At 43.2% G+C, this 20670-nt stretch overlaps 1 protein-coding gene across 2 annotated transcripts in view; it reads left to right on the top strand.

The window, feature by feature from the left end:
• The window catches only part of myo10 (myosin X), a 95296-nt gene that overhangs the window by 55587 nt on the left and 19039 nt on the right, over positions 1-20670 (top strand). For both annotated transcript variants that reach the window (XM_046407935.1, XM_046407936.1), the window contains 15 exons: positions 4979-5113; positions 5212-5336; positions 6094-6107; positions 6325-6409; positions 6714-6817; positions 7114-7243; positions 8077-8195; positions 9019-9165; positions 9574-9674; positions 10358-10424; positions 10732-10824; positions 11452-11520; positions 11696-11778; positions 12378-12486; positions 12872-12952. In XM_046407935.1, the coding sequence (XP_046263891.1) occupies positions 4979-5113; positions 5212-5336; positions 6094-6107; positions 6325-6409; positions 6714-6817; positions 7114-7243; positions 8077-8195; positions 9019-9165; positions 9574-9674; positions 10358-10424; positions 10732-10824; positions 11452-11520; positions 11696-11778; positions 12378-12486; positions 12872-12952 (1462 nt within the window). The remainder of the gene's footprint in view (positions 1-4978; positions 5114-5211; positions 5337-6093; positions 6108-6324; positions 6410-6713; positions 6818-7113; positions 7244-8076; positions 8196-9018; positions 9166-9573; positions 9675-10357; positions 10425-10731; positions 10825-11451; positions 11521-11695; positions 11779-12377; positions 12487-12871; positions 12953-20670) is intronic.

Here is a 20670-nt window from a genome sequence, read left to right as displayed (position 1 = left end):
TACACTCAGGCCCAAGTGTAACTGACAATTAGACCAAATCACTGTTTTGTCTGATTTCACAATTCAGGGTGTTGGGTTCACGCCATCAGATTGAGCAACAGATTTGGTCAGCAGTTGTCGAAGTTTGTGTCAGGGATGGAACTGTTGGACACGTGTACATTTCAACCAGAGCAGCACAGAAGTGTTTCATGTCTTTGAGAACATGATTGTTTTACAGAAATTCATCTAGCAGTTGTTGAGATCTTTCACTCTGGGCCAACCCACCATCTCTAAAGTCAGCCTGCTCGCGTGGCTGAAAAGTTCAGATTTTAATGTTCGACTAATTGACTTGTTAAGTTTTAACATTTCTGGCAGCAGGACATCTCCTGCAGAGTTTCGACGTGCATTCCAGTCCATCTTAACATTTAATCATCTTTAAACGCTCCCTGGTGAGATCATTTCACTTTTTTTTCCTGTGAAAAAGTTCTCAGTTCTTAAGAAGACTCAGCACCAGATTAAACGATGTGTGTAGATGGATGGAGGTTTTTTTTCTCTTTCATTTCACTTTTCATCTCTGATCAGAAACTCTAGTGTGCAGCTCCGCTAGGTGATGTCCAGAGCGATGGCGGTTCGTCCAAGTCGCTGAGTCGCGCCGCTGAAGACTCCCTTCTTCCTCCTTGGGTGGCAACAGTCTGTGGAGAGCCAGTGATTGGTACAAAGGCAGGGTGCTGTGTAGGTGTGTGTGTTCCAGTTTGGATAAGCTGGAATGCAGCCAGAGGTCTTTTAAACAACTTCCATTTAGCAGACCCTTTCAGATCTGACCGTCACTGTAGTCTAAACTGTTTAAATGAGTTACACACACCAAGTCCTTTAAAGTAAGATCCAGTCCCTTTAACACACTTTCATCCACTGCTGGAAAGAGTCGCTGCTGAGATCTGGAGTTGTGTTTCAGTTTACTATTTCTCTTCAGCTGTAAAGAAGACAGCCAAAAACTGGAGGCTGAGATTCATGTCTCTGTAGGAGGAGGCAGAAAGACACCAGGTGAAATCCAGGAAAGACTGCCATATCAGTGACAAGTTTTTTAGGATAATGTATCAAACAACATCAAAACAACATCAAAAAAACATCAAAACAATGCAAAGTCAAAAACATTCCCAGAAAACTAATGCGACAGAGAAGCGCTGCATACCTGGTCTGCACAACAGAGGCCCTCCAGGCCTCTAGGGGGAGCTCTAAATGTAGGCTACTGCATGTTTCTCCCAGTTAAAATGTTTTGGGCTGTTGCTCGTTTGACCTTGTCAGCCACCGTAGGACTGAAAGCAGGGCAGCAGATATTTGTCTTGTTCACTGAGGGGGAGAAAGAAAACAAAAATGTGCTCTCAGTTTGGAGAAACAAAAGCAAAAACTGTTTGACTTGTTCAGATAAAAGCTACTAATAGATTTCTCTGTGCCTCCAGGTGTTAATGGTAATTATTATCTGAAAATGACCATAACATGTTGATGTTTTAAAATGCTCCTAACAGCAGTTTGCAAAGAAGGTAACGACCCAAATCGTATCTGGCTTGACCTTCCCATGTGGGGCGATGACAGCACATCCTGTAATAACATCTGTGCACATCTGCAGCGTGGCCACGTCTCAAGCTATTGCCAGACACCCTGAGAGTTTACGTTATCCACAGTCCTGTTTTCTGTCCATCAGGACTGTGCCACTGGCTCGACGGACATGACTGATCTTGGTGCAAGTTCAGCTTTATTTATAGAACACAGAAAGTTTTGTGCACAAATCGGCTTTAAAGCTAACAAGTCTTTACCAGGTTTATGTCGGTGGGTTCTCTTCAAGTTTAAGTTTAAATTTATCTGAAACATTACTGAAGACTCTCAAACCCGATCCAGGTCTGTGAGCTGTAGTGTAGCCAGCCACCAGGGGGCGATCCAGGTCTGTTGGCTTCACTTTCGGGGTTCTCATGTCGTCCATTTTATATACAGACACTGATTTATACACGCAAATACAGCAGAACATCCAAGAAATAAAACTGTACGTAAAGTCATTTTGTACTCATTTTTGTGCCTTTTTTCTTTGAAAATCGTTGTATACCAATAAATCACTGAGTATATTAATCAGTTACAGATTAAACCTTCATTTTAAAATAACTTTTATGGGCTCCAGCCATAAATGAGATACTGTTTGAAAGCCCCATCAGTACTTTGAACCGGTTTTCTCAGCCTGTCACTACACAAAGTTATATTACTCTAAATAAAACATGTTCATGAACTCGTGAACTAAAGTTTTTGTGTGTGTGTGTTTGTTTTGACTTGGCTGATGATCTCCAGCTTGATTTAAAAGGTTGAAATCTCTGAAAAGGACAGCAAGAACATTTTTGTCTTATTAGATTAGTTTCCAGTGGTGAGAGAGGAGAGATAAGCGAATGAGCGAGGATGCATTTCTCAGTGTTGTGACTGTGTGGTATGTACGTCAGGCCTGTGAGCCACCAGCAGCTCTGCAGGAGGACGATCTGCTGTGATGTAGTCCGTCCATGTGACAGCAGAGTGACAGCAGACTGAGGGGCAGTGGGCAGCACTGCCTCAGTCTGCTGGCAGTTCATGGAAAAGGCACATTCAGTTTGTAAAACAAGACACTTTCATGGGTCAGTGATCTCTGCGTGGATTGTGAGGTTGTTGTTGGAAGACACTGGTCCTTATTGGGTTGGTCCAACTTGGAGCTTTTGAATCTTTCTCAGTGTTTTATCAGTTTTCCTTTTCTGCCTCTGGCCTGCAGTCCCAGTTAGCACACATACATTAATATGATTTGAATTCAGCGACTTCTGCAGGGTTCAGTTTTGTAAAAAATTGCTCCTCCGCATCTTTCTTCTCATTCTATTTTGAAGCCTTTTTATTGGAAGTAAACTGACAACAAAAAAGTCATCACAGTTTACAGTAGTTCATCTGAAACCCCTCACTGTGACTGCACTGTGGGGAGCCACCCAGCCATTATCCAAATGAAGAGTTTTGTCGCTGACATGAGTCACACCTACTGAAAATCTAACATTAAAATGTCAAACGGAGGACTTTCAATGGCTGTGTTCAAACTTCACATGTGACAGTTAACTAAACAGACTGTGCTTTTCCAAACTTCCATCCAGTTCATAAGAGAGACAGAAAATCAAGCTCAGTCTGTTTTTCCTTTTGGCAACTATGGGGTTAACTAAGCTAACCAAGCTAACTGTAACCAGTTTGCCCCTTTGTAGGTTTTTCAAACCTTCATTCATGCAAAGAAAGCCGCCGGAGCCTTTGTTGTAGTTATTGTTTATGAGCACCAGCACATCTTCCAAAGGTCTTGGTGTGTTTTATTTTGTAGTGAAGGTCACCTCTGCTGTGAAGCGTCCTGTTTGGGCTGACGAATGTGTCTTAATCTAACGCTCTTCAGCTGCTCTCAGTGTTTGTGGAATGGGTTTACAGGTTAATAATTAACACACTGTGGCTGCAGGTTCATGTTTAATATCACTCGAGGTCAGGGTTTCCCTCACTGCGTTCAGTCCTGTTGCCTCGTACTGATGTGGAAAAGTAGGATGCACCTGCAGTTCTTAGGATTTAAAATATTCTGTGTTGCATTCAGTGGCCCTCAGGCGCTTGACAGTTGTTAACAAACACAATCAGGAGGAAGCAACAAGCCAAAATGCCAAAAAAGTACATTTTCTGGTTCCAGCTTCCAGTTGAATGATTTGCTGCTTTTCTTGACACAATCACATTAAGTCAGGTGCTCCGTGACGACTTCTTCACTTTTCAGAAAACGTTAACTGCATACACGTCGTTTTGGAATATAAGATGTGTTATAAGACGAAGAGAAGATACGGAAAGAAGAGTTTCTTTATTTATTTGACCACCTAAATTTTGAATCACTCCAAACATCCTTGAAGCTCGTCAGAAAACAGAGAAGGAAAGTTCATCTTGCCTTTTAACTGGTCAGTGGGTGTGTGAGCGAAGCCTGCAGTGGGACGATGATGATGATGATGATGATGATGATGATGATGAGTGATTACAAATCAAGTTTGTCAGGCGGTTTGACATAGGAATCATAGTCATCATCAGAGGGAGTGGAGAGCAGCTGTTTGAAGGTGCAGAGATTACAGTGCATGCAGCCAAAATCCTGAACAGCATTGTCACTGTCTGGAAATCCTGGTCTTATTTTACTGAACTGTGATGGATTTACTGTAAAGTCTGTGAAGAGTCTCGGGTTTTGGACTGTTGGTTGGATGGGCTCTGGGAAGCTCTGATTAAACTGCCTGGCAGATTGAACAATAATTAAAACAGTTGTTTGTCTGCTGTCATGCGTCTCCACTCTGCGATGCTTCTGTGCCCTTTTATTTCAGTTTCCTGTCAGTTTGATCTTCATGTGTGATTCTGAGGCCTGTTGGTGTGTTGTTGTTGCATCCTGCAGAGCAAAGGTCAGCATATGGCTGATCAGCAGTGTCCAGCACGCCATCTAGTGGTTGAGTTTTGGAACATTTACCCTTAAGGTTTCCTGTGATCCTTAAATGACGACACATTCTCAGGGACAGAAGTGTTCCCAAACTGAAGCTGGACAATCAGACGTTGATGCTGAAGGATTCTGGAGGGGAACCTGGGATCAAACATGAACTCTGACAAGATGTTTAGCTGCTTCTGTTATTGCTCTTATCAGTACAGCTCCAATAACATGCCACTATCATAGAAAATACTAAAACATGAATAATAATCAGAAGAAAATGGATATCAACATTTTCAACAACAATAAGAATAAGAATTATATTGTGATTTTCCAGCACCTCAGTGGGAAACTTCTCTCTACATTGACTTTTACCTGCTTAATGTGAGCTTATTTCTCACGTTTTGACTTAACTTTGTGCTTCAGCTGAAATATTAAATAAAGTGATAGTTATTATCACGGGGAGGCCAGTGCCTTGCTCAAGGCACTTTAGAGGATTCTCAGTCTTAACACTCGTGTGTTTTTAATCCCCCTCAGTGGAGAGAGCGGCGCTGGGAAAACAGAAAGCACCAAGCTGATCCTGAAGTTCCTGTCCTGCATGAGCCAGCACTCCCTGGAGGTATCGTCCAGAGACAGGACGTCGCGTGTGGAGGAGGCGCTCCTGGAGAGCAGGTAATTATCTCTTTTATGGTTTTACACAGGAACAGTTTAATTCCCATAGAAGCGTTGTTTGTCTTTAATGATCCTGCTTCTTCTTCTTCACGCCACAGTCCCATCATGGAGGCCTTTGGAAACGCTAAGACGGTCTACAACAACAACTCCAGCCGCTTTGGGAAGTTTGTCCAGCTGCATTTCAGCCAGAAGGGCAACATCCAGGGAGGCCGAATAGTCGACTGTATCCTTTAAAGCCCTCATAATGTGAAGTGGCCGCCAGCTCCTGTCCTCTGAGTATTTCCTGCGCAGGATTAATAAACAGGAAGGAAGTACTTGAAATGGGCAAAGCTGCTTTTAGGGGTAAAGATGTACAAGACCAAAATACACACCATTTCTTATTAAAACTGCGTAACTAAATGTTTGTTTTTGCTTCAGTAACATGGAGACCGTTTCATTATGTACTCTCCTGTTATGAAAATGGTTTGAGTTACTTTTTTATTTCTTAAAAGCAGCATCCACACATCAAAAAGGTTGACAGAAACTAACTATTAGGTAAAACTGGATTTCTGAATTTCTAAGCCACTAAAGAAAGGAGAAGAAAAAGGAGGAGCTGGTGAGGGCTTTAGACAACAATGGTGGCTATGGACAGTTTGTTTTTTCAGTCAGCGCAGGAAGCTGCTCTCAGCCAGGCTGAAGAGGCACGCGATAACCTGGAGGCTAACGTTACAGCTAACGTTACGAGCTAAGATTCAGCTATGGTCACTAAAGGAGCCACCTCCACCTGTCAGGTGAGGAGGTGGATAATAACGAAATCCTCCATGTGTTTATGTGGGACAGAGACTAACCTGTTGAGCCAGTATTTAATATGGCTTTCGTGAAGTTGGGGCCACCTTGTAGCGTGGCTACGTTTGCTCGTTTGCAGAATGTTAGCAGTTTGGTTGTGGAGTCATGAAGTGTCCAACTGTTGTGTGCCTTGACTGACGCTTTTCTGACCACAGACCTCTTAGAAAAGGTGAGTGTCATTCCTCCCACCAAAGACTCGGATGCCTTCTGCAGCATGATGCTCTTCTAGCCCGCCTGTTTGACTAAAGGCAAAGCTGCGAGAGGGGAAGAATTGGATTATGTTGCAAGAGACGTCTGAATGCTGAGCTTGATGCTCAGGAAAATATTTCGACTGAAGTGCCACCTTAAGGTTGTGCATGACTGACTGTGTACTGTGTTCCCTACAGAACCGAGTGGTCCGGCAGAACCCAGGAGAGAGGAACTACCACATTTTCTACGCCCTGTTAGCAGGAACCAACAGCCAGCAGAGAGGTGAGTCTGAACAGGGCGGTTTATCAATGAGACAGTGTTGACTGCCACAAATCTGTCCTATAAAATATGATTTACCACATTCACATCTTTTCTGTTCACAGGAAGCAGTCAGTTGCACAGTAAAACAGTTAGAGATGTACAACTCATAGTTAAGCTTATTGTTATGAACTACAGTAAGAGTAGAATAAAGAGCAAATATCAACCGTTGAATTCTTACTAACAGAAATACACAAGCTGAAATATGTTCAAAAGGAAGCAAATCACAGCGTGCACCGTGTTCATACGTTTGTTCGTGTTGTTGCAGAGGCGTTCGGGTTGACCCACCCTGACAGCTACCACTACCTGAGACAGTCGGGTTCCCTCACTGACAAGACAATCAACGACCACGACACTTTTCAGGATGTTCTGGTACACTTTTAAAACATTTACCTGTGCATTCATACGCACACTGCATTCACTCTCTGAAGGCTATAAGCAGTAATCTGGTCACATTAAAAATGTTTTTCTGTACCCTTGTGTACATTAAAACATGCAAACTGTACATATTTTTGGATTTACGACTCATTCATTGATTTTTTCAGAATCATAAGTGAGAGTAAGACACTCACTGCATATCTGATCCTGGTGAAACTGAAAAGTTTCAGCCGCTGATGAATGATGAACTAACAGCAGCATCGACTTCTTTGTCTGTTTGTGGTTCCCAGCATTCCATGAGAACGATGCAGTTCACGGAGGAGAACATTGGGGAGATCCTGCGCCTCCTGGCTGGGATCCTCCACGCGGGGAACATCGAGTTCATGACGGCCGGAGGAGCACAAGTCTCCTCCAAATCAGGTCAGAGAGTTTTCACTTTCTAATCCTCAGTCAGTCTGACTGCAACAGCAGCAGCAGCAGTTAAACTCCTGAATGTTTACATTAACCTGACAAGGACCTCTAGTGGTCATGTTGTGCCATGTCATGTAAGCTGTGAGACCCTCTTGTTAGCAGTTCTTCTTTCCTTTGTTTCCTTTGTTTTATTTTTGTAAAAAAAAAAAAAAAAGCCAAAAAAAAGGCACTTTGCTATGACACCAGAAATCGCTATAAACCTCAAACACGAACGCAGCTCTTTTGTTTTTGCTTCCATTCTTATGGACTATGCTGACTAACATGGACTTTAACACATTTGTGCTCAAAGCTGGAGAGAATCAGGTTGCTTGTGTGCACAGTGTTTTACTTTAACCTGCGGCGTTTTGGCAGACAATGACTGATGGCCTTCAGCCGGCCTTCCGTCTTGTCTTTCTTCTGCTCAGAAACAGTGAAAACCTCTTTCCCTCTTTATATTTTGTTTTTCTGTCTCTGGGACTTTTAGTTACGAGTTGCACACACCTTACAGGGTGTTTAAAGACTAGCCGTTCATCCACAGTTTGGTGAACAAACACGTCAGGTGTGTTAGCCTTCATTAACCTTCTCTCCGGTCGTCACACCTTTTCTCTGTGTGACACAGACAGCTTTGACCTTTGTGCAAACGCCCTCATTTGGCCCACCACAGCCTCCTTCGCACCACATCGAATCCAAACCGATTTGATTTTCAAGAGCTAAAGGTCACGTGTAAAAAGCTGGTGACAGCAGGTATTGATTATTGACAAGGCGATGATGATGATGATGATGAGGTTTGTGTGTTCCTGCAGCTCTCAGCCGGACGTCTGACCTCCTGGGGCTTAACTCAGATCAGCTGGCTGAGGTTCTGACCCATCGGTCCATGATCCTCAGGGGAGAGGAGATCTCCACGCCGCTCACTGTGGAACAGGTCAGTAAACCTGCCATCCTGACTAAAGTGTGATCCACATTTCCACCACAACGATGAGGACTATTCGTTTCACAGAGTGCCAAATCTGATGGCAACAGCTGATAGCATTTTTATGTTCACTGATTCTGAATCAGAGATGTCTCCTCGTTTTCAGGAGACAACTCAGACGTTACATTTTGCACGAGGAAACTCCAACGTGGACAGACACATCCGTACATTTGTTCACTGTGTGTTACGTATAAAATAGAAACATTTAAAATCCAGCTAGGCTTACCATTGTATTCTGAGACTTGACAGAGAAGACATTATAGAGCTGCTTTCACAGGCTGAGTAGAACAAACCATGACTACTAACTAGCAAACTGATCTTGACATGTATTGTTTCCCCTCAGCAGGACTAATGCAGGCCTATCTTATCTTAAAGTCATTGGACGTTTCCCTTTGGTTGCATGACTGGACAAAAATAATATGCATTGGATAACATGCAAATGAAAGGTCAAGCTGTTGAGGCTCATTTTAAATTGCAGTACCTTTTGGTAATGATGAAAGAGTGGTTGCAAGTAATTAGAGTTCCCATTATTGCTTAATCTGGAAATAGTTTTTGATTAACTCATTAATCAGTTAGTCTACAAACGTGGGGAATTCCTGATCTCAAGTCCCCACAGCCCAGAGTGATTTCTTCATGTGTTGTTCTGTCTGACCAGCAGCCCAAACCTCAAACATATTCAGTTAACAATCATGTAAAAGACAGAAATGCAGCTAACCTTCTGTCTAAACCACTGAAGTTAACTGGCTGTAATGTCCTCGTCCCTGCTCCTCTGCAGGCGGTGGACTCCAGAGACTCCATGGCCATGGCACTTTATTCCCAGTGTTTCAACTGGATCATCTGCAAGCTCAACAACCGTATCAGGGGCAAAGAAGACTTCAAGTCCATCAGCATCCTGGACATCTTTGGATTTGAGAACTTCGAGGTATGTTTGGACTAGAGGATAAATTCACCCTAAAAGACCTTCAGCGTTGTTAGACACACACTTACTAACCAAACAATCCTAAAATTAAATCCAAAAAAAATAAGATACTGAGGAAAAAATAAAAACTCAGGGGTTCCAGTGCTTTCCAGCAGTTTTTTTGGGTCTGATCATATAAAATTCCCTGCAGGATAGCCAAGATTTATTTGATTTAATTGACTAAATTAAATTCCAGTCCCTCACACAAGCACGTTCACTGAGTATGACCTTTTATTTTGCCTTTCCCAAGTGTTTTAATTGTTTTTTAATTGTTCATGAAGAACTCAGTAAAGCCACCGCAGGGATTTCTTGTTTTCCTGTTCATTAACTCTCCATCTGTTTCTAAAATCTGCCTGATTTTGTTCCCTGCAGGTCAACCGTTTTGAGCAGTTCAACATCAACTATGCAAATGAGAAGCTTCAGGAATATTTTAACAAGCACATTTTCTCCCTGGAGCAACTTGAATATAACAAGTACGTGTTTAATCACAATGAATTGTTTTGTTTTACATCAGGTGCATGAAATTGTGTTAACTCTCCTGGAGTTAGAGGCTGGAATTAAGCTAGGATAGATAACTTAACTAGCCAAGATTAGTTTAGCTAATTAGGGCTAGCTCTCACTACCTCACACGTTAGCATTAACTTAAGATAGGTCTCTTGCTTCCAGATGTAAGTAGGAAACTATAAATTCCTATAATTTAATAAATTTCCTGTTTTTAAAAAAAATGTCAGATTGTGGTCTTAACTTGGTTTTGATTACGTGTATTGTTGGCTGTGTAGCTAACGTCAGTTGATATTAAAGCTAACATTCATACTAACTTTTTCTCCAAGCTTTGGTCATGTTTTAAATTGGTGAAGGCGTGTTTTTGTGGGAAGAAATTAACGTTGCGACTGCATTGTTCTCAGAGGAATAAGATGAAGTCTCAGTCTTTAACACTGCTTTGCATCGGCTAAGCTAGCATGTAAGCTAGACGCTGCACCTCGTCTGTCGAGCGTTAACATCGCACATGCAAAACATGATTTCAAGTTACTCCCACTTTGACCACTTTGTTTATTTGCAAAGCTGCAGCTACACTTTTTTTGCCGTCGATTTCTTCCTTTGCTGTTGCGACATGTCTCTGACCCAGCTGTGTTTTCATTTGTGCTACTTCCTGCAGGGAAGGCCTCGTCTGGGTCGACATCAACTGGATGGACAACGGAGAGTGTCTGGATCTGATCGAGAAGGTACATCCAGCAGAGATATCGAGTCGTGTCAGGCTCAAGTGTGGTGATGATGATGATGATGATGATGATGATGATGATAGAGAGCGTTTCTGTGAAGCCTTTCAAAACAAATTGTTTGAGAAAGAAAGTCTTATTGCAGGCAAGATTAGCTAACTAATAAGATGAAGATGATACGAAAGATGAATGTTTACCTGAAAGTGTTTGGTTGTGTTTTGAAACAAGAAGGAGCATATGGGAGATAAACGTAAAAAATATTAACTTCACGATTAATAACAACTAAGATGAAGTTCTGTCTGCGTTTCCATAGAAACTGGGTCTCCTGGCACTGATGAATGAGGAGAGTCACTTCCCCAAAGCCACAGATGACACCTTACTGGAGAAACTCCACAGCCAGCACTCAGTACGACCTTTTCACCCAGCAGCACTTTACAGCAGCTCTCATTTAGCCCTCAACGTGAGACGGCATGTCATCAGGAGCTGCCTGACCACAGCGCGACTACAGACCGATAAATATCACTGAGAGCGTGCTCTGAGCTGTTTGTTTGTGCATCATTACAGTCAGACAGAAGCTCACTGAAAAGGATTAGATGTAACATGTGAAGCCTGGACTGAATGAATGTTTTTAGGAAATGTAGGATATTTCTGTCACACTCGTTTAAAAGCGGATGTGATAGAAAGTAGGAGAGGCTTTAATTGGAATAAACATGAACATTCAATATTTTCTTTCTTAGTTAAGCTTTACAGCCTTGTTAAACCAGATTGTGACCAAATTATTTAGTAAATCAAAACCAGACAAAGAATAAATCGCAGTCTTTTTATTATTATTATTTAATGACAGTGTTAAGAACAGACAATTCTCCCAGTTTCATGCAGGTATAATTTCGGTTCTGCCCTCAGGACCGAACAGGAAGGATCACAGATGTGATTTATGATTATCTAAAGTCTGCTTCTTTTCTCTGCGGCTGTGATGTTACAGAGGAGTGTTTGTCTAAATCGAGTTAAAGGTTTTCTTTCTCTCCTGCTGCAGAAAAACCCTTTCTATGTGAAACCACGTGTTGCTGTGCACTACTTTGGAGTCAAGCACTACGCAGGGGAGGTAAGACCTTAATAATGTGTTGTTTTAGTGTACATCGCTGAGGCTTTCTATTCTTCTTTGTTGTCAGATTGCTTAATACTGAAAACTGAATGTATGCAGAGGAAAGCCCTCGCTGCCGCTTCTTTCTTTGTTCCTCCTTTGAAACTCCCTGACGCCCCCCTGTGGCTCGTTGCAGGTGGTGTACGACGTGAGGGGGATGCTGGAGAAGAACAGGGACACTTTCAGAGACGACATCCTGAACCTGCTGAGGGAGAGCAGGTGAGCTGCAGCGCTTCTCACTTTCCTGCTGTTGTGATTTACGCGTCAGGAAGAGTTCGGGGTTAAATGCTCTGCTGTCAGGGGCTCGTCGGCCTGCGATTGGCTCAGTCAGACCGACAATTCAAAGTGCAAACCTTCAGCTCATGAGCACAAGTGAACACTTTGAACTTTTCCAAACATAACTGGTGTCTTTTCCAGAGCAGATTGAACAGTCTGTTCACTGATAAGGTCTGTGGAAAGTTTGCCTGTCTGCGCTGTTTTCTCCACAGCTGATTCAGCTAATCTGAATGTTTCTGTGTGAATTAAGAGTTTGATTATTCTACCAGAAATACTATAATAAGTGACTTTAATGAGAGGCTTTAATATTGTATTGATTTAAATATTTGTTCACTTTATTTTGCGTTACAGGTAGTTTGTAACACATAAAAATAGAGATTGAAATGAAGTTTATCCAAAGTGTGACTGAGGCCACTAGGCTGTAGAAAATTATTAGTGTGGTGTTTTATCAATACTACAGTAACTGCAGTAACTAATAAACAGGAAGCCCTTGTGCCGTGTTTGTCTTCCTCCTCTCTAACTGTTTCCTTCGCTTTCGTCAGGCTGGACTTTGTCTACGATCTGTTTGAACACGTACTGAGCCGAAACAAACAGGACACTCTGAAGATCAGCACCAAACACCGACGACCCACCGTCAGCTCGCAGTTTAAGGTCGGCCGCTAACACACCACACGTTCACTGTCGAGTCGTCCTCAAACACGTCGTCAGTCCTCATTCCTGCTGAATACTGCGGCTGAGTACACAAATACAACACAGCTCACTGATCTGTACTCAGTGTTCATCAGTCCTGCAGTAGGAATACCCAGAAGAGATGGCTGTAGTAGCTGCAGTAACCAAAATACCAGAGCAGATACTAAAATCAGTGGCAGTAATAGTAGCAGCCTGAGTAGGTGTAGTACTCCCTCTGCTGTGAGTACAAATAGCAGTAATATTAGTGCTTGTACTGGTATAAGTGGAAGCTGCAGTAGCAGGAGTAATAGTAGTAGCACTAATAGTAGTTGTACTCGCAGTAACAGCAGTGTTTGTGTTGTTGCAGGATTCTTTGCACTCTCTGATGGCCACACTCAGCACTTCTGACCCGTACTTCATTCGATGCATCAAACCAAATACACACAAGGTGAGTGCTGATGGAAGTATTCATAAACACACACGCACGCGCGCGCACACACACCATCTTGCCTTGAGCAAACATTAGCAGGTCAGGATGTCAGCGCACTGAAGTATCACAGTGAGTGAGTGAGTGAGTGAGTGTGTTTGTGTGTGAATCATTTAATAGTCCAACAGTCCTCCCCACCAACCAGCCGCAGACAGGAATGAGAATCATCTGGCCCCCTTTGGGTGCCCTTTGACCCCGGGTTGCCCGGCAACAGGCTGGAGAGGTGCAGAATGTGGGGATAATGTACACAAATGGTAAACAGGAAGGAGTGGTGGGATTCGCCGTCTTCACTGTGTGGAGATGATCCATATTAACCGAATACTCTGTTTAATGAACCACTGAATGACAACGAATGAAGACATGAACACCTGAACACATGAACAAAGTATTTTCATTTTCTTTGCTGACAGAAAGCAGAGTTTATAGGCAGTAGAAAACAACATAAATCGAAATTAAAATGTGCATATTAGAAAATAATGATGAAATTAAGAAATTTGCTTTGGTTTCACCATAAGACATTGAAACGTGTGTAAAACAATACAGCAGTACACATTCGTCAAAGTACTACTCACGATACCACATTCTGAAATAAATAAATAAATGTAAATGTAACCATGAATACTACCAGGACAGGTTTGAAGTACATAGAAGCCACGGCTGAATTCTGAAGTTGATGCTTCAGAGTGTTGGACACTAGATGGCACAAACAAAAATATAACTATCAGTGTTTAAACTCTGTTGAAGTGAATAGGAAAATCCTCAAGATCTTTTTGTCCCCCAACACAATTCTGGCGATTTTGTTTTTTCACAACAAATGTTCCGTCCCTTTCAAAGTGAGCTTCTGTTTCTCTGATGTTGTCCACAAAAAGAATTTGATACTGCAGTTTTCTGTCTATTTAACAAGTAAAATGGTTTTCTGCTGCAGCACTGGGCAGTAAGCGCTTTAGACCAATGAAAGATTCTGAGAAAGACTAAAAGACACAGAGGCAAACCACCACTCTGGACTGTGTCTGCTGGACTGGTGCTTGTTGCTCCCTCCCTCCACCTCAGCACCAACCAGGCTCCACCCTCTTTGCTCTGGTTTCTATTTTCTGGCTTGTAATTGGAAAAATGGCATCCAGAAGTCCTCTGTGGCTGACGTCACATGTTCGTCTACAGTCTGTGGTTTGAAACTCTTATCGATGTCTGTCTGGAGGGACGCGTCCACTCACTGCGTCATCGTTGCGGTCGTCACGTGTCAAGTTTGACGAGAAATAACATGGAATCTAATCTAATATTGATTGCTGATGTCAGTAATTATTGATGGTTCCTATGCATGGTCGTCAGCGATGGTTTGCCTCCACACAATGTGATCCTCTTAATTAGAAGCTAATTGATGTGATTGGCAGCCGACTGTGAAAAGCTGTGGACTGCCGCTCCCGACCTGAAGGACAGGAAACACTGGGCATTTTGTGCTCAGGTTTTAGTGTTTAAAGGAAATGAAGATGAGGTGAAGCAGTGTTTGACTGCCAAAGTTTATGCTTCCAGTGCAGTTATTTCACTGTGGAATTTTCTTTTCAACTGGTGGTAGTTTTTATTGTCTATAAAAGGCATACGGTGTCCCTTTTGGCCCTTTTGTCCCTTTGGCTGAATCAGAATGGTGTTCGTATATTCTGTCCACATCCTGTGTTGTCACGCCACTCGTTTCTCTGGCGTGCGGCTGTGACGGAGTCTGCTGAGGACAGTCGGAGGCTTGTGACGCAGATGTAACTCATCTGTCCCGTCACTCTGAGGCGGTTTGTGATTCACACACACGCACACACAGGACCCTTTGTTCATAACTTTGTGAGTGTGTGTGTGTGTGTTCTTTGTATATCAGATGGTGTATACACACATATAACACACACACACATTTTGTCTACGACGTCCTCACATAAAGCAGGGCAGAAAGCAACCATTTAAAAGCACTTAAACTCTCAGTTAAACACACTTTAACCGCCTCGTATGAACACAGTGTTTCCATATTCAGTTTGACTTTGAATTTAGTCCGGCGTAAAAAAAAGGAAAATGGCGCCAGATTTCTGTCACAATATCATATTTTCACTGCACAATTATCACTTACACTTAACATTTCTGAATAACAATATGATCACAGTATTTATAGAAACCCTCCAATAACGTGATTTAGTGCAGCATCTGCACTCTGAAGATCTGTGGCTATAAAACATGGAAAGACACCAACAGATTCAGAAGTGCAGAGCTGCAGATTAACTAATAAGTGGATACACAGAAAGGTACGTGGACGCACAGATAAGATGCACACTGTGGGTATCTGCAGTGTCCTCTGAGGGACCAGCTGGACAGCCGGCGTGTTTTTATGAGGCGAAACGTGACCGTCTGGACTCCTCCTCTGATCACATGTTAAACACGGCAGGATGATGACTTTTGGATGGGGCTTAATGTAGTGAGTGAAGGAGGTGAGGGGTGGAGGTCCTGCCCCAGGGGACACGAGGGTCAGGGCGACACGGCACGCGGCCCCTAAAAGCCCCCCCTGAGAGACGTCCCTGTCATCTGCCTGCTTGGGTCTGAGCAGGTGTCAGAGAGGACGGAGGGAGAAAAAGTGAGGAAACCTTCTTCCGGTTTGTTTGCGCGTATTGGGAAGCAGGGACAAAAAGACAGACGGACTGACGGACGGACCGACTGACAGGCGGCTGCTCTCGGCGCAGTGTTGTCACGGTGGGTTGAAAACGCCTGCAGGCTCATGGGACTCCTGCAGATGGTAAGTGGAGTCTCTGTGGAAATATCAATATATTGACCCAGTGCATAATAGTGTGGACAGACTGTTGGCTCTAAATAAAACGAGGACATCAAAACACACGCACGCCTGCAGGACCAGTCCTGGTCTGTGAGGCCAGTTTGGCACGGTGGACTCAAGAATCAACGGCAGATTTCTCAGTTTTAACTTTCAGCGCAGCGACAGCAGACTTGACAAAGTCTGCAGAATTAAATTGCATGTGTTGATCAAAGACATTGGAGTCAGCAGGTCCACATTAGAGCTGAGTGAAGCAGAGGGCTCACTGGAACACTTCTGTATTGTCCAGCTCTATGCCAGGTGCTTGTATTCCTTCCACTGTGATGACGCAAAACGGACCTTTTGTCAGGTTTAATTTTATTTTTCTTGAAGTGGGAAAGCAGAATTTTAGAGATCTGATAAAAATTAAATAATCCAACTTTACCATTTCCAATTGAGTACCTAAGGTGTTCATTATAGCAAAATAAACACAGTGTAAATATCTTCATTGTAAAGTAAAATCCCATCATAAAATGCATACTTGAATGAAAGATAATAAAATGAACGTAGAAGTGGAGAAAATTTTGAATAAATTGAGGAAGCGAATGATGCAGCAGTTCAAGAAAAGTTTCAGGTGATTAATATACCGCACTGTTTTACTTTATTATTGTTACTATGGAAACTGTCTCAGATTTTCAAAAGACTGATCATAAGTGACACGATTCGACAGGCAGCTGACAGATGCTGCAACTGACAGTCAGTTCAGCCAGTATGAAGCTGCGTCGCACCGGTTTGAGACCAGTTAACTCAAAAGTCACCACCACATTTGAATGTAAACAGCCTGCTCTCACACACACTCACACACACACACACACACACACACCGGCCCTACAAGTGGCCCGCACAAATTAGCCTCAGCAGGAGACGCATCGCCATGGCAACCACGGCCCTCCCCTCTGCACACAAAAAGGGGAGTGGAGTTCTGGGTTTGAAAGCCTTTGTTTGACTCTGTGGTGGCAGAGTGTGTGTGAGAGAGAGAGAGAGCGAGCGAGAGAGTGTGTGTGTGTGTGTGTGTGTGTGAGCGAGAGACACAAGGACAGACTGCAGCTTTGGGAAGTTTTGTCATTTTCTCCGATCTGACAAACCCTGATGGAAGCGAGACAGGAAGCGACGAGGCACGGTGAGACCTGATGCACGTTTTAAATGGGAAGCGATGCGTTCAAGTGCACGCTTGTTGCTCAGGAGGTTTAAGTGGAGGGTTTTAGTGCTTTGGAATGAGGCGAGAAGCGGCGGCGTGTGTTCGGCTGCGTGACAGATGCACAAAGCGAGTTTCTCGTTTTTCTCAGGCAGTTTGATTTCCAGGCTTTTGCATACAAAAGTCTGATTTCTTTCTATCGGCTCTCAGAGAACAATCAGTGCCATAAAAGTAAAACTGATGCTTCTGGTGGAGCTGCAGAAAAAGAAGACTAGAGAGTCATATTATCAAGCCAGCATGTCTGAATGAGTTGTCAAATGCTCTTCTGCTCAGTCAGTTTAGATTTCTGGAACAAGATATAGCAGTTACTCAAACCAGTCTAAATCAATGTATGGACTGCTGCATTTTTCACATTGCAGGGAGTTTAGATTTGGTACAAAGGTGGGAAAGCTGTTGGAGCTTGTCTGTGTTCTCGGGTGCTCTGTAGAATCTACAAGAAGACACATGTCGTCTTTCCACCACTCAAAATAGGACTAAAAAGATTATGTTTACTTTAACAATAAGAATTCATCCCATCAGCATCATCATTGCTGTGTAATTTCATGCTGCCGTGCACTGGACGAGCAGGCGGTCCCTCTGAGGCTTCCTGCTCGCCGTCTCCTTAATTGGACGTGAAGGCTTTCAGAACCAAAATGATCCACATCGAATTTCAAGAAGGAGAAACAAACATTTGAGTTGAGGTGGAGCCTGCCAGCCAGTGCTTTGTAAGTGCATGATGAGTGTTTTAATCGAGCTTGCAGGGCAAAGCTTGATGGAGGTTGAATATGTAGTGAGGAGGCTGTTCATCAGATGAAGAGAAGGGGCTTCATCTGATGAAGAGAAGGGGCTTCATCTGATGAAGCTCAGTTCTCGCTGTCACGGGCTTTCACTTTTGTTTGAAGGTTACCGGACTTCACTGCTGTTGATCCGTCAGAATCTGATGATCAGATGATCTGTCGTTTCTGAAGTTGATCTCTGTGATGCCAAGATGGAAAATAATGTCAGTGACGTCCTTAAGCGAGGTGGCAAGATTTTAAAAATTGAAAATGAAGAATTTCCAAGGCGTCAGCTCGGGCTCGTGTGCTGGATAACACAGCAGGGCTCTTCTAACATTTAACCTGCAGGATTCATGTACGTGGATGTGTTTAATTCACCCTGACATGGACACACATGGGACAGTTTGTCTCCATGTGCACGAATCCGGTAGATTTAATTTTGTGACTATTGTGTGAACTGTGTGACCCTGGGTTGTGTGAGGGTTATTTTTCCCTGCTAACAAACCACTAATTGATCAGTTGAATCCCAACTCCCTCCATCATAGCTGCTCTTCATCCAGCATGTTTAAATGTGTTGTTTCTCTTTTTTATGAGAGGACCGGACCTGCTGTGTGCAGTCAGTGGGTTATTTGTAATTTATGCGCAAAAATGCTATCAGCATTTGTCTGATGCTCTTATTTAATATGAGAATTTGCAGCAAGAAGGCAGAAGTGATTTTCTACATGATGTCTGCCTGTCTTTGTAGTTACTGCTTTCATCTCAGCAGCACCACCTCTGCAGGTTTCCTTGTGTCATTTTTAAAAAAGAAAATCCTCAAGAATCCTCCTCCAAACAGGGTCAGGCTTAAATCCAGCAGGGTCAGGATGGGATTTAGGTTGGATTTCTGTCCATCTATGAGTGGAAAACATTGTTGTGGGGATTCACTACAACTCTGTGAAGGAGCCCCCACTGAGCAGTGAGTGATAATCCCTGCTGGCTCGCCGGACGCTCAGGAGCTGACAAAGAAACACAGAGTCCTCACGGTTCTCCAGGCTCTTAGTCCTGTTTGAAGAGAGAGAAGGTCTTCCAGCGCTTTAGATCAGGCAGATGCCAAGTATTCTCAGATGTGAGGATTTGCTGATGTTCTCCGTTGATGTGATTGTTAATCGAGCGCCTTTGGACTGCTGGACAGACAAACCAAGCAGAAGATGTAACCTCGGATTTTTGGACATGAAGATTATATCAGTCATTTCCCTGAAATGTTTTAGCTGGAATAAAAGGATTTAATTCTGTCCGACTCCATTCGTTTTCCTGAAGAACGTGGACGATCCCCTCATCCCGGGAAAACTGGGCTCACCAAAGGTGACCTGTGGAAATGAATGACTTTCTCTTAATACTTTGTGGTTAAGGACCAGTCAGCTGTCCTGCCATCTTATATGACAGGAAAGTGGTTCCAAGTAAAGAGTCTCTGGTTTTTGGACTGTTGGCTGGACAACAAACATGACCTGAAGACATTACTTTGGAATCTGACAAACTGTGATGAGAATTGTTCACTTTTTAAAATGTGATTAAATATTGATAAATCAATTAATTGGCAGATAAATCCATAATGAAAAGTCATCTGGCACATTTGGCCCAAGCTTGTGTCTAAATCCTTCTTCCTGGATCCCACAGGACCACTTTCCTGTCATATAAGATGGCAGGACAGCTGACTGGTCCTTAACCACAAAGTATTAAGAGAAAGTCATTCATTTCCACAGGTCACCTTTGGTGAGCCCAGGGGATCGTCCACGCTCTTCAGGAAAACGTGAGAGTCGTGTTCACTGTGAGAGTCGTGTAACATGACATGATGAAGATGAAACCTGGACTGTGAATGAACTTTTCACAAAACCCAAGCGGCGTTTCCTAAACGTTATTGATCTCACACAGAGAGATTGAAGCACAGACATTTGTGGCACAAACTTGAAGCATTTTACAAACTGTGTCATTTTGTTTCCATGTGGAGACACAAGCAGATTTTGTCAAACTCAAAGGGCAAAACTGCACCAAGCATTGTTTTCTAAATTTCAAATGCCGGTCTGAGATCCTGGCTTGTAGTCTGCACTGCACAAATGTCATTGCAGGTCAGCTGAGCCTTTAATAGAGGAACAAACCTCATCCTGACTTCCTTTGATCCCAAACGCCTGATCAAAGCTGCACTACAGATTTGTTTCGAATTAATAGAAAAAGGGGAACCTTTGCTGAGTGAAGAAGACCAACTCAGAGTCCCAGCCCTCTGAACCTTCTTACCAGAGCTGAAGGATGGACGGCTCATCCAGAGTTGTCCCCCTTCTCCCCGGTTCCCAACCCCCTCGGGAGCTGACTGCCACGCCCCCCTTTGTCCTGTTGAAGGCCCCGAGCTTTGAGTCTTTTAGCAGGGAAGTTGGACTGAGAAAGACACAGAGTTTACCCCTCAGGCCATTGTTGTCACGGCCCTGGAGGGACCTGAGATGGTCTGGATGCTGATTCACATCACTGTTGTTGTTCTGAGCTGATGGATTGCCAGACTCTGATACACATGAGTATCAGAGGAGTACTAACATGAATGCAGTGAGCACTTAGACATCAGATGGATACTGCACCATATAATAAATGAACTTAAACCTCCTTTAAAATATTGTAACCTTAGCAGCAGTTTCTCGGGTACAGAAGCTGTATTCATGTGTTTGTCGTTATGACAGCCGGAGAGCATTTTTCAGTGTGAGAACCATAAGGATTCTTATCTTTTGGGATGCAGTCGTTCAGTTTGAGCTTTTCATCCTCACTTCAGGCAGCTCAAGTTTGTTCATTAAATTGTGAATTTCCTTAATGAAGAAAACTGAATGGAGCAGATAAAAGGGACCTTTCTACCACAGTAAACATCACGAATGAAGTGAAAAAG

This window comes from Scatophagus argus, chromosome 13, assembly GCF_020382885.2.
Source record: "Scatophagus argus isolate fScaArg1 chromosome 13, fScaArg1.pri, whole genome shotgun sequence".
NCBI classification, from domain to species: Eukaryota; Metazoa; Chordata; class Actinopteri; family Scatophagidae; genus Scatophagus; species Scatophagus argus.
This window is presented reverse-complemented; position numbering and strand designations above follow the sequence as displayed.